Source organism: Paralichthys olivaceus, chromosome 12, assembly GCF_024713975.1.
Source record: "Paralichthys olivaceus isolate ysfri-2021 chromosome 12, ASM2471397v2, whole genome shotgun sequence".
Classification (NCBI taxonomy): Eukaryota; Metazoa; Chordata; class Actinopteri; order Pleuronectiformes; family Paralichthyidae; genus Paralichthys; species Paralichthys olivaceus.
Genome location: NC_091104.1, coordinates 13,247,715 through 13,259,941, shown reverse-complemented (window position 1 = coordinate 13,259,941; position 12,227 = coordinate 13,247,715). Strand labels below are relative to the sequence as shown.

General features: G+C 40.6%; 1 protein-coding gene across 2 annotated transcripts in view; it reads left to right on the top strand.

Annotated features, from left to right (window-relative positions):
* Positions 1–12,227, top strand: part of myo6b (myosin VIb) — a 36,968-nt gene that overhangs the window by 3,574 nt on the left and 21,167 nt on the right. For both annotated transcript variants that reach the window (XM_069535767.1, XM_069535766.1), the window contains exons 2-12: positions 830–976; positions 3,676–3,745; positions 3,995–4,068; positions 4,507–4,636; positions 5,091–5,196; positions 5,572–5,627; positions 5,720–5,817; positions 5,896–6,060; positions 7,305–7,385; positions 9,673–9,853; positions 10,820–10,964. In XM_069535767.1, coding sequence (XP_069391868.1) covers positions 860–976; positions 3,676–3,745; positions 3,995–4,068; positions 4,507–4,636; positions 5,091–5,196; positions 5,572–5,627; positions 5,720–5,817; positions 5,896–6,060; positions 7,305–7,385; positions 9,673–9,853; positions 10,820–10,964 — 1,223 coding nt within the window. In that variant the 5' untranslated portion in view covers positions 830–859. The remainder of the gene's footprint in view (positions 1–829; positions 977–3,675; positions 3,746–3,994; positions 4,069–4,506; positions 4,637–5,090; positions 5,197–5,571; positions 5,628–5,719; positions 5,818–5,895; positions 6,061–7,304; positions 7,386–9,672; positions 9,854–10,819; positions 10,965–12,227) is intronic.

Genomic DNA, 12,227 nt, shown 5'->3' with positions numbered 1-12,227 from the left:
ATGCATCAGCAGTGTCTCAGCTCCATCTCTTCTCTGACATTTGACTTCAATCCCTGATCCTAATTGGATGTGCAAGCATAACCTCATCACTTTTGCTATGAACAACCGTGTGTTTGTCGGATTAACTGTCAAGATCCGTTAATGACACACACATGAAACCACGGCTTTCGCAATTGACTGATTGGTAACACAAGAGTCCAAATGGGATTGTTTGGGGCGTTTCATGTAAGGTCACTTAGGGTAGAGTTGTCCTTACTCAGGATTGCGAACAAACTCCAGTCCTGTTCCAATGGGAAATCCCTTCTTATAAGATTAGCAGGAGGGATATCAGGTTAATGGAAAGCAGAACTCAATCACATCAACGGAGAAAACCAGATCAATTAGATCATGAATTTTTTAACATGCTAGTTTTTTTGTTGGATAACCCGGAAGGTTCTGTAAGTCATACAGAGCTACTTTGATTTTAGTCTCCATGTCAGTTTAGAGATAATGTTTATGGCAAATTGTCATTGCTTTAAAAAGCTTTAATGTAACACTTTTTGGCGTTTAGCAAAGACTGAGAAGGGAAACTTGCCGCCATGCAAATAAGGTCAACAATGTTGACAAAAACAGACACTGACAAGGTACCTTTACATGAGATAATAAGCAATAGTGACAACAATTTCTTTAACACATTCATTGTGTTGTCATACAGGTTTTAGGGAACAGGATGTAGGTGCTGCACTAAGGGTACAAATGCAAAACTGTCTACTGTGCTTTGCATGTTTATTTTAAGCCACATATTCATATACCCTCTCTTCCACCTCCGCTGTCTTCCTCCTTCTCTTAGTTGTGTAGCCGTGCTGACTGGAGGTGAGCCATGGAGGATGGGAAGCCGGTATGGGCGCCCCACCCCACCGACGGGTTCCAGCTGGGCATGATCGTTGACATAGGAGCCGACACGCTCACCATAGAGCCACTGAACCAGAGGGGCAAGGTGGGTAATGGCACATGAACACACCCCTGCTTTTCATTTACAGGCAACGTCAGGTGGAGAAATGGGGCTGAGGTAACAGTAGTGTTGGTGCTTGTTTTTCTTTCGCCTGTCTCTGCAAGTCAATGTGTGAGAGTTGCACCTTCACTGGTTGTTGTTCACCTCAGTCCCAGGAGGGTCATCGCCACATACGCACATGCATTTATTCATAAATTTACGCGGAAAGGTTTCGTGAAATAATCCCATGAAAACGTAATTATAGATTTCCAGTAACAGATGTCTGTCTTGAGTGTGATTTCAGGTAAAAAGGCGTCAGCAGCAATGTGTAAAATGTGAGAAACATGAGAGACCGCATGTACGGCGGCATGAATAAATAAAGCGAGCGGCAGCAGGTGTGCCGATAGTGTTGCCTGCAGGGAGAGCTGCTCATTAGGAGGTAAAGGCCACCTGTTACACCTGAGCCGTCATGTGTCCCCTGCAAGCGCTGGGCCTCGGATGTTTACAGCCTGCAACTTCTCCTGCACTGTAGAAGTTCCTCTTTGCGTTTGTTACGTTCTCGCCACAGCTCGTGGTACAGACCTTTCTGGCAGCAAACATTTTGGCAGGTGTATCTAGTAACATTGTATTCAGGTGTCCCAGTATATGCACCACCACGCTGAATCTGAAGCAGCGACATCTCTGTTTTCCTCTTCCCTGGTACAACATTTTTGTTTAGTTGTGCTAGTAAGCAGCTTTTGTTTTCTATATTAAAAAGATATGTAGGAAATCTTTCTATTTCTGCCTATTTTTAAGTCTTATTATCTTTTGAGTATGTTAGAAAGAAGTCGGCAAACCGTTGGTGTATCGTTTGGGAATTATTTTCAAACTTTTCAGGAGGTTCAATATTTTGTAGTTTTGAAAACTTCATTTTAATCCCAATAGAAACCGAGAGAATCAAAGGAGAATCGGAAACAAGCAATTATCTAACTGCATAATATTAAAGCTGCTTTCAGACATGCCCTGAACTTCTTAGAGTTTTCTCGAGGGGCTATGTGTGAGAATGCTAATGCCAGAGTCAGTTGATCCAGACATTTTCTGAAACTTTTCCAGTCTCTTTGTAAAATGTTTGGTAAATGTTTCTACACCAGGAAAATGTCTGAACATGCAACAGACGCAAAACTGAGAAGACACAAAAGAAGAAGTCAAATTGGAAAGACGATGAGAATCTAGAGCTCTTGATGATTAGGGGGTCATGTGAAAGAATCTTTCACAAATAGCAGTTACGATCCTCAGATGAGGGCTTGACAATTGTTGCTATATTTCGTTTTACCCCATCGACGGTGATGTGTTGTGGTTTCTCTCTTGTGACAAATCACTTTGGACAAAAGCGTCTGCTAAATGCCCTAAATGTAAATGTAAATGTGTGGATGTGCTGTAAATAAACACTGTGCTTTCCGCTTCCTGCTTCCTGCTCCCTGCTTCCTGCTTCCTGCATGCTCTATCCAGACGAGAACCTTCACCTGAATGTTCTGGACATTCTCCGGTTGTTGTGAGCACGTCTGACCCGGACATTCGCCTGCTGCGTTCTTCATATGTCAAAGACAAACCCAATTTTCCCTGACATTTTCTAGAGTATATGTCTGGAAACGGCTTTACACTGTACCCTCCTCTACATCACTCACAAATATGCATATTTTCCAGGTGCACTACTCTCAGCTGGAGACGATTTGAACGAGTATGAAGTGAACCTCGCTTGTAAGAGCCTCGAATGATGATTATGAGTTTATGCCCCATTACAGGACTGTAACTCTGCTCCATTCAGCGAGGGAATGAAAGGCCCATTGAGTGTCGTTTTACTGCAGCGTTGAACTCATTAGTGGCTCGGCTCTGTGCGCGGCCCTCAGCCCGGGCTGTCTCTTCTTCTTTGTCAGTTTTATTGGTGGGACATTTCTCACACGGTTGTTATTGTGGACAGGCATGTCCAGATTGAGCCAAGGTATTGTAGCTGGCACACAAAGCAGATTCTGTTTATGTGTGCAGGCTGTTGGTGGTAATAAAGCATGCGTCTTGGCTCAGACTGGGACACACACACACACACACACACACACACAAGCAGGGCCATTGCTATAGGCAGTATAATGAATATGTAAATGATAGAAAAGAGTGTTTATTATGGGGAATAATCAGACATGTCATTGTCTTGTTTAGACGCAGCATCAGTACATTTCCGGAGTTTGTTTAAATGTAGGGATTTGGTCATTGTCTTTTCTGCACACACACACACACACACACACACACCCACACACTAACACACTCACTTATTCGCTCAGGTGTTCAGATCCTGTTGCTCTGCCACCAAATTATTCATCGTGCTGCCATGTCGTCTCGTTGTTTCTCTCACAGCCGGCTTGTTCCATTGAATTTATTTCCATTAACTCAGACAACAGAGTGAGAATATCAGTAACTAATTTAGCCTGAGAACACGTCGTCACATCAAACATCATCACTGTGATCTTTAAGCATGATGAATGATTCATGTTTATGCTTGTTTAGCTGTTGTATCATGGTTAATAGGATGCTAATAAAATGTGTTTTTTCTCGAAAGCATCATGAAAAATAAGTAAATAATAAATAATCATGTGTTTCAAGTTGTCAGGGATTCATGTAGCATGTATGTGTGTCTTGAAAGTGAATGTATTAGTAAGGAATTGTTTCTGTTCCAGACCTTTCTTGCTCCAATGAGCCAAGTCTTCCCGGCTGAGGACGATGTCAACAAACTTGTAGATGACAACTGTAAGTTAAAATCTCTTGTGTGTTTCTTTTTTTGCTATTTTCTTCACATCTTTCCTACTTTATCCGTTTTATTTCTGTATCTGTGCTCTGATGCTGTGTGACCTTTTAAATTGTTTCCTATAGCTTGCTTTCCATTTTTCATTTTTATCTTGTAAAGCACCTCATCACAGTTTTAAAGGGTGCTATAAATAAAGATTATTATTACAATTACTATATTATTATTAATTGTCTCTGTTCTCCCCTGTTTAGGCTCCCTCATGTACTTGAATGAAGCAACACTTCTCAACAACGTTCGAGTGCGGTACAACAAAGACCACATTTATGTACGTGCTCTTCCTCGCGTATAGGCCTACTTGTCTTACTTATAGCTACAGTATGAATCCTCTGAATATGCTCATGCAATCACTTAAAGACATTGCTATCAAATTGCATCATAAGGAGATATAGTAACAAGTTAGGCGGCAGAAGGAGAGAGAGGATCTTTATCCTTGTTTCCCCGGGGGGAGAAGTACCAGGTGGTAAAGAGGGAAGGGAACGCAGGGTCACAAAGTCAGACAGTCTAACCCCGACCCTGATCCCGGTCTGTCACTTAGGAAATGAGGGACAGCTGGTAGATGAGAAAAGAAAGATAAGGAAACAAGTTAGGGTGTGTCTCATTTTCACCTCTTGTCATTCAATAATTAATGTGCATTTCTTCACTGTTTATCAACTTTCTCTAAATGCAGAGACCCTGACTGTACATGTATTTACATCTCCCACAGACTTACGTAGCGAACATCCTGATAGCTGTGAATCCTTACTATGACATCCCCAAACTGTACGGCCCAGACAACATCAAGTCGTACCGGGGGAAGTCTCTGGGCACTCTGCCACCTCACGTTTATGCTATAGGTGAGAGCTAACACCTGCTAACAGCTGCACAGTATATATATCTGCAGGCTCAAGTAATATTACTCCACTTACATTAACAAGCTTTGGTATTATCCTGAGTTTATCTTTAGTATTAGATTTATACATTGTTTTTTATTTGTTTATGACAGAGAATGTTATATATTATTAGAAGTACATTATCTTATTTTTCAACTGAAGAAGTTTTTGCAAATTGTACAGTACAAAAATACATCAAGTCACATTGCTGTTGTGTGAGTGTACTTTTGGTAAAAAAGTTAGAACAGGACAAAAGACATATGAAAACTAATACAGTGAACAGTTCAATTGTTCATTTCTCAACCTCCCTGATGAGACACTATAAAAAATTGCATCATTGCGTTATGATTTATCTGTTCCCTGAATAAATCCTGATTATGCTTGAAAGTAATATAACCTGTGATATTTTTCTCTTCAGCCGACAAAGCCTACAGGGACATGAAGGTTCTCAAGATGAGTCAGTCCATCATAGTTTCTGGTGAATCTGGTGCCGGAAAGACTGAAAACACCAAGTTTGTTCTCAGGTATGAACTCACCTGAACCATGCTGCGTTCCCTCACCCTGGATCGTCTCCTTTTCGTTTGCATGTTCATGGGACGAGCAGCGGGGGTTACATATCAAAATCCTGTTCCTCATATCAAACATCCTCTTCACACCTTATCGAGACCGAACGATTACGCCCTGCAGATGTCGCAAAATGTTTATGACTTCTCAGCAGCTTTCTTACGTGATCACGTGAATTCAAAAGACTTCTGTTTTGTTATTGTCAAGCAGCCATAGAGAAAGCAGCTGTAGTAATTGTGCAACTGTGTAAACTGTGGATTCAGTTTTAGTGTGAGTGTTTTTTGGCTTTTAAACTGTTTTTATTCACCTCTATTCTTTTCACCCCTATACTACAGATATCTGACCACAACGTATGGAAGCGGTCAGGATATTGACGAGAGAATTGTAGAAGGTAATAAATTATAACGATCTTAAACTCTCGTGTGTGTTGTGTTTGGAGGCTGTGTGATCCTGATGTGTATTTTTTCCCGTATCGAACTCCAGCGAATCCTCTTCTCGAGGCCTTTGGAAACGCTAAAACAGTTCGGAACAATAACAGCAGCCGGTTTGGGAAGTTTGTAGAAATCCACTTCAATGAAAAGGTAATGGATGATCAGCGATCTAAGTTGATTTATGATTTTTAGAATCTGCTGTAACTATATATTTTTTTGTTCTTCCAGAATGCAGTTGTGGGAGGATTTGTGTCCCACTATTTGCTGGAGAAGTCGAGGATTTGCATGCAAAGCAACGAGGAGAGGAACTACCACATCTTCTACAGACTGTGTGCCGGAGCATCTGAGGACATCAAGAAGAAACTGCACCTGGACTCTCCAGACAGCTTCAGGGTCAGTGGACTCTCAGGGACCCGAGGGAGTTTCGATCTTATATACGAAAAAGAGCATACTGGTATTTATATCCGTCCTGAATGATCACAAGTGGAAAGCGCTAAGATCAGGTATGAATGCACCCAAAGGCATCACTGAGGACACATTCTGAGGCGGTCTGGGACGCATGTTGCCACATTCTTTTCACTGTGAGAGCTAGAATCTGTCCTCGTCCATGTCTGATGGACGGCTGACGTCTCTGACCTGCAGTTAACAGTTAGTAACAGTGACCATTTGTTGATTTGTTGAGGCCACCATCATAATATCCACACTGATCGCCACATAATTATTGATACTTTTCTTAAATTGGTCAAATCTTTCTTCATAGAAGCTACATGACTCAGCCCCTCCTGACTCCCGTCTCTCTCACTCACTCACTCGTGCTGACACACACACAAAAACAACATAATTTGGGGTCTGTTAAAGAAATAATTTATATTTATTTGCTTAAAGAGCGGGGAAGTAGGATCTGGTTACAAGTGGTCACAGGAGACACATTTTAATATCAGGTGTGAACAGACGTGCTTAACTTTGTGCTCTTGTGATTGGGTCTCTCAGGAGGGCTGTTGATACCAGGTCTGAACAGGGACTATGTGATAGAGGATAAAATTAATGCAATGAAAGTTTAATAAAACGTTGGACTATTTTTGTGAAAGCTTAAACAAACCTTACCTTATTTCATTTGTATTTTATAATCGGTATGTGTTGGCAGCTCTATAGAAGCCCATTAGACGCTTATTTTTACTTTCTTGAGAGAATTGAGAGCCCCCCCACACGTGAAATCAAACTCCCCTCAGTAACAAAATATTCCACAATTGAATTCTGTCCCGTTTTGAAAGCAATTATCAACTCAGCAGGGGCAGAGTCAGAGAGTGTAAAGGTGTTTATTCCACTCGGGATTTTCTTCTGCATGCATTGCAAAACAACACTTAATGGAACAACAAGCAGCTCGAGCTGTTCCCCTTTAGATGTTTATCATAGTGTCATGATATCAGATCCCTGAGGTGATGCCCACATCAACAGAGGCAATTACTTTTATGCAATTCACTACCAGTCAGCTGTGGAGCAATATTGGAAGACAGCAGAGTAAATCACTGCGATGGTGGAAATCGATACAAATATCCCCAGTATTGTGTCTGAATTAAATTCATTAAAATACTAATTATGTTGAATTGTTTTGTAAAAAGTTATTTTCTCTGTTGCAGTATCTGAACCGAGGATGCACCAGGTACTTCGCCAGCAAGGACTCGGATAAACAAATCATGCAGAGTCGCAAGAGTCCTCAGGTAATGTCACATCCTGTTCTGGTTCAATTACTAGGAACTCATTTATTCTGATTATTTTTGACACTTGTGTTGCATTTGTCTTTGTTTGGGGCAAAGTTTTTTTATAGCAAGGAGACAAAGGCAGAACATGTAACTCTGCAATAAATCATTTAGATATGCAGTAACAATCAGTAAGTATCAGACTGAAAGTAAATCCAAGACTATAGTTTTGAAAATTTGTTGCCAAGGTGAAATTATATGCAAAAAACTGGTAAATCGCAATATTTTATGCAGAGAAATTAGTTCAAGTCTGTGTATTTGATGAATTATGTACGACATGAAAAAGGGCCAGGCCCTCGACGAGTTGCGCTGCAAAGCCTGCAGGAGACGTGTAATTAATATCATGAAACAATTAGAAAAATAAGTGTGACAGGTCCCTCTCTCAGGGACTAATTATACATGTTCACTTCACTTGTTGTTTTCTAAGACAGAATAATGTCTCCATTTTATGTTAATCAAACTTCCAGGTGAAATGGTGGTAGACAAAAGAGCTGAAAGCTCTTTTTAAATGGATTTACTCATAATGAGTTTATTTAGCAGAGTACATTAAAGGGTGATGATTTAAATTTGCTTCACAACCTTTGTTCTTTGACTTTCAGACTGTAAAAACTAGAGCCTGACAGATTTATCATTCGGATGATAAAATTGGCCCATTATCTTTCACAGACATATCAGCATCTGTGTTTACTTTTACTTTATTTTTATTTTAGGGATTCAACAATACCGAAAGCCTGTTCATTTAGGTTTATTTTTGAGGTTTATTGAAGTTCTATATATTTATAGTTATTTATCATAAGGTTATTATGGTTATTTCTTTGACAAAAGGGAATGATAACAACATAATCATTACCAATTGTGCCAATAGTTTTTATTTATTTAATTTGTTTTTATATATCAGTCAGTTTATCGGTGTCGGAAATCTTTTACTCTCTAATAATCGGCATCTGCCCCCAAAACTCCATATAGGTCAGGCTCTGATGTCTTACTCAAGTCGTATATGCTATTAGCTGTTTTGTACTTTAGTATGTGTTTTAATATTTCAAAAAAAACATTTTCTTTGTGAAATATTTGCACGCAAACACAGATTTTGTTTTTGTGCTCCTGTTACATTTTTTTATTTGACCGAGACATTATTTTAAAATGCCATTGACTCATAGGGCTTTAATTAAAGATGCCACTGATATCTTAAATATAGTCGTGGTCTTTATTCAACATGTTTACTGCAGCTTGTGTTTACAAACCTTTAACAGTGTCTAATTACTTAATCATTGGAATCCCTGCAAGCTGTGAGGTTGTAAGTACACTGTGTGTTATTAACACGTCTCTGTCCTGCCACACGCCTCTGTTTCTGTATATAGGACAACAAGGTGACGTTTTGCTTTTTTTATCAGAGCTGTGTGTCCGCTGCTCTTTCTCATGTGTTCCTCCTCAAGGTTTTTCACATGCTGCTGTTTGTAGTGCATGCTTCCTCTTCTCTGCATGTGTCTGCCAGGGCTGGGTGGGGTTAGAAAAGCACAAAGGATGCTTATTCAGCTTGTTTCAGTCAGACTGTATGATGAAGGGCTGCACAGTTATTTTCCGTAGTCACAATCAATACCTTTTTTATTCTGCAGACTTGCTGTCTCAGGTGAACTTTGATATTTGTGTGACTGGGTCCTTAGTCAAAACAATGACAAATATGTTCCAATCAATACAGTAATTGTGAAGGTTTTCTTATAAATCACTATAATCAAGAGTCATAATTGTGCAGCTCTAATTATCTCTCTGCGATTAAGCTACAATCTGGACCCCTGATGATTCTTGAAGTGGTCTGTTCCAGTCATGTTTTCACGCTGCATGTTTCTCCTCTCTGTTTTCACCACTCCTCAGATGTCATACATGTTTCAGATGGGTACTTCTTTAAAAGTTCCAATAAATGAATTGACCAGACATTCAGAGACGTGGCACCTGTAGCAGAGCAGCCTTAGTTTTATAGGATGGTGTGTTTGTTGTGTGCTGCTGCTGGTGGAGGCTTTGACTGTGAAATATATTTTGGTTTGTTCATCTCAAACATTTGGCTTTTAGAGTTTATCATTTATTCAGTTTAGAATCACATTTACTCAATATCTGAAGTCAAACAGTTGAACCAAACTTTAAAATGTAAAATACAGATTGATATTCACAGATTGTTTGAGTAAATCCTGATCTGAATTGAGCTCTTACACTTTTCCTGTTTTGCGACCGTTTCTAACTCTTGTGTCTCTTGCAGCATCTGAAGGTCGGCGCGCTGAAGGACCCTCTTCTTGACGACCAGGGCGACTTCAACAGGATGTGTGGGGCCATGAAGAAGATTGGCCTGGATGACACTGAGAAGCTGGACCTGTTCCGGGTGGTCGCCGGTGTTTTACATCTTGGCAACATTGACTTTGAAGAGACGGGGAGCTCCTCTGGTGAGGCAGAAAAAAAGAATTTGGGATAATCCGTGAGATTATCAATATATTGGTTCTGGCAACATATTTCATGGGAGCCCACTGCAGGGGTATTTGAGTTTCTTGTCTAGTTTTGTTTCTTAAATCCAAAGTATTGTCACTAATCATGAAACCAAGCTCATTTTTTTTCCAGCTACTCTCCCGCTACAAAGTAGAAAACCATCAGAGGCTCAATAAGTCGGCATTTGTTGAAATGAAATGCTGCAGATAATTGTTGTTCAACCAGAGCTATGTCCGTCAACACCATCACAATTAAATCTGAAGTGGTGATGAAAATAAGACCTCTGTTACCTCGGCAACCATCATGTCTGTCTCCCTCTCCTTTCTTGTTCATTCTTTATATTTCTGTCTAGACAGGCAATGTCTCAGGATTAAATACATACACGTCGACTGCTTTTATATTGAAGTTGCACTGACTGAGTGAATTTCCCATTCACTTTCACATTAGAGCTCTGATGGTGGAAGGTGCCATTAATTATCACCTCCTTGGTGAGCTCTCAAATCTCGTTGTCTCTCCAAGTTGACGTCTTTGTCAGCGTCTACGTGTAGGGCTCCTCTTTTTTCATTCTCAGTATATTTTACCTGGAGGCTGGTGGGAAAAGTTCTGGTCAATGTCGGGAGCAACTGACTCACACATTTGTGTTCTCACATACGGCCCCTCGGAATAATCTGTCATGAGTGCATGTCTGAGAGCAGCACTAGTGTTCTTTTCTTTTCTACATCAAATTAGCTTTAAGGTGGTGACAGCTCATAATTAATCACATTTTTAGAGATTAAATAACATGTGTGTGTGATGACCTCCCTTAAAAAAATGCATTGGGGAAAAAAAGATGATATAAAAGAAAGACAATATAAGTATTTTGCACATTGTTCAGCACATTAATCTGCATGTGGGGATTTTGACTTGATATTTACTGTTTGTTTCAGGTGGTTGTGTTTTAAAAAATCAGTCCAGCCAGACTCTGGAGTACTGTGCTGATCTGCTCGGTCTGGACCAGGACGATCTGCGTGTCAGCCTCACAACAAGAGTCATGCTCACAACAGCAGGGGGCGCCAAAGGAACAGTTATCAAGTAAGAACAGTTGTATTCAGCCTTCACGATTCAAGACTCTTTTTGCAACTTCTCTTGGGTTTTAACAGAGAAAATATGTTATGTCTCTTGATTTTTGCAGAAGCCACCGCCGTAATTTCAAAACCAAAACAATGAATTGAACAGAACTGAGGGAAGGCAATGAGTTCATAGTCTGAAAACGGCTAATGCTCCTTAGTCGGAGATTAACCAACTGGAATTTAAACGGCACGGTTACTGGATAAGCAGTTGTTCGTGTGACAGTGACAAGCCTGCAAAGTCTTAAGATGTCTTTATTGAGCAAGATGATGAGATTAAATTATGACACTGAATTAATCCTGTTATTTTATGGTCTGAGTATGAGAGAGTGTGTGATGGAGCTGATCATTTTATGCAAGAAAGAGCCGCTCTTTGTGCAAGGCTGTTTTACTTGCAGGTTAAGAGGCACATGTACAGAGGGGGAATATGGCACAGCCTCAGCACTGCTGCTGTGTACTTGTGGTAGTGATGTGGTGTTTGAATGATGGGGGCCACGTTTGGTGAATTAATATTTCAGGGGGGCCAGATGCTTGCCTGGGCTGGAAGTGTTTTCTCCACATAAATAATGCAGCCCGTATCCGAGGAGGCAGGAGAGCATGGCCGCTGTACAGTAGAGGCCATGGCGTCTGGGGAGCAGGTGGAGCTCAGTGGTCCTGGTTTTGTCATCAAGCCCCAGTCTATCCAATGAGAGGCTGAGGGTAACAGAGGGGGGCGGTGGATGTGATGGTACCAGGGATGAGTGTGTATCTAACTAGTGTATATGAAGCATTACATCTGAATTTTGCCACCAAGATTAATTGTAAGGATCTCGAACGGCTGCATAAAAGAGTTTGTGTATTCTCATGAGAGTCAGGATGTGGTGGAATATTCCCGTTTGTAATATATGAGGTGGGTGGAATATCAAAAGGAGGAAAGTGTGTAAAGAGCGATCATGGTAAAAAGAAAAAACAGAGCATATCATTTTAAAATTCATCCTCCTCATCCTGTGGGAGAGCTGAGTTGAACTCTGGGCCACTGCGGATCTGCACTTTGCCCGTACAATCGACCCCTGTAAATAATTTAAAATAAAAGGTGTTGAAGAGTCGTCAGAAAGCCTTGTAAGGTTCAAGGTTCATATTTTTGCTTTAATACGTTTCTCGCCAGCTCAGAAACTCTCATTTTAAAGCAGCCAACTAACTGGACTGTTAAGTTCGGAAGGGTAATGGTGCATACGCTGCAAAATGTGTC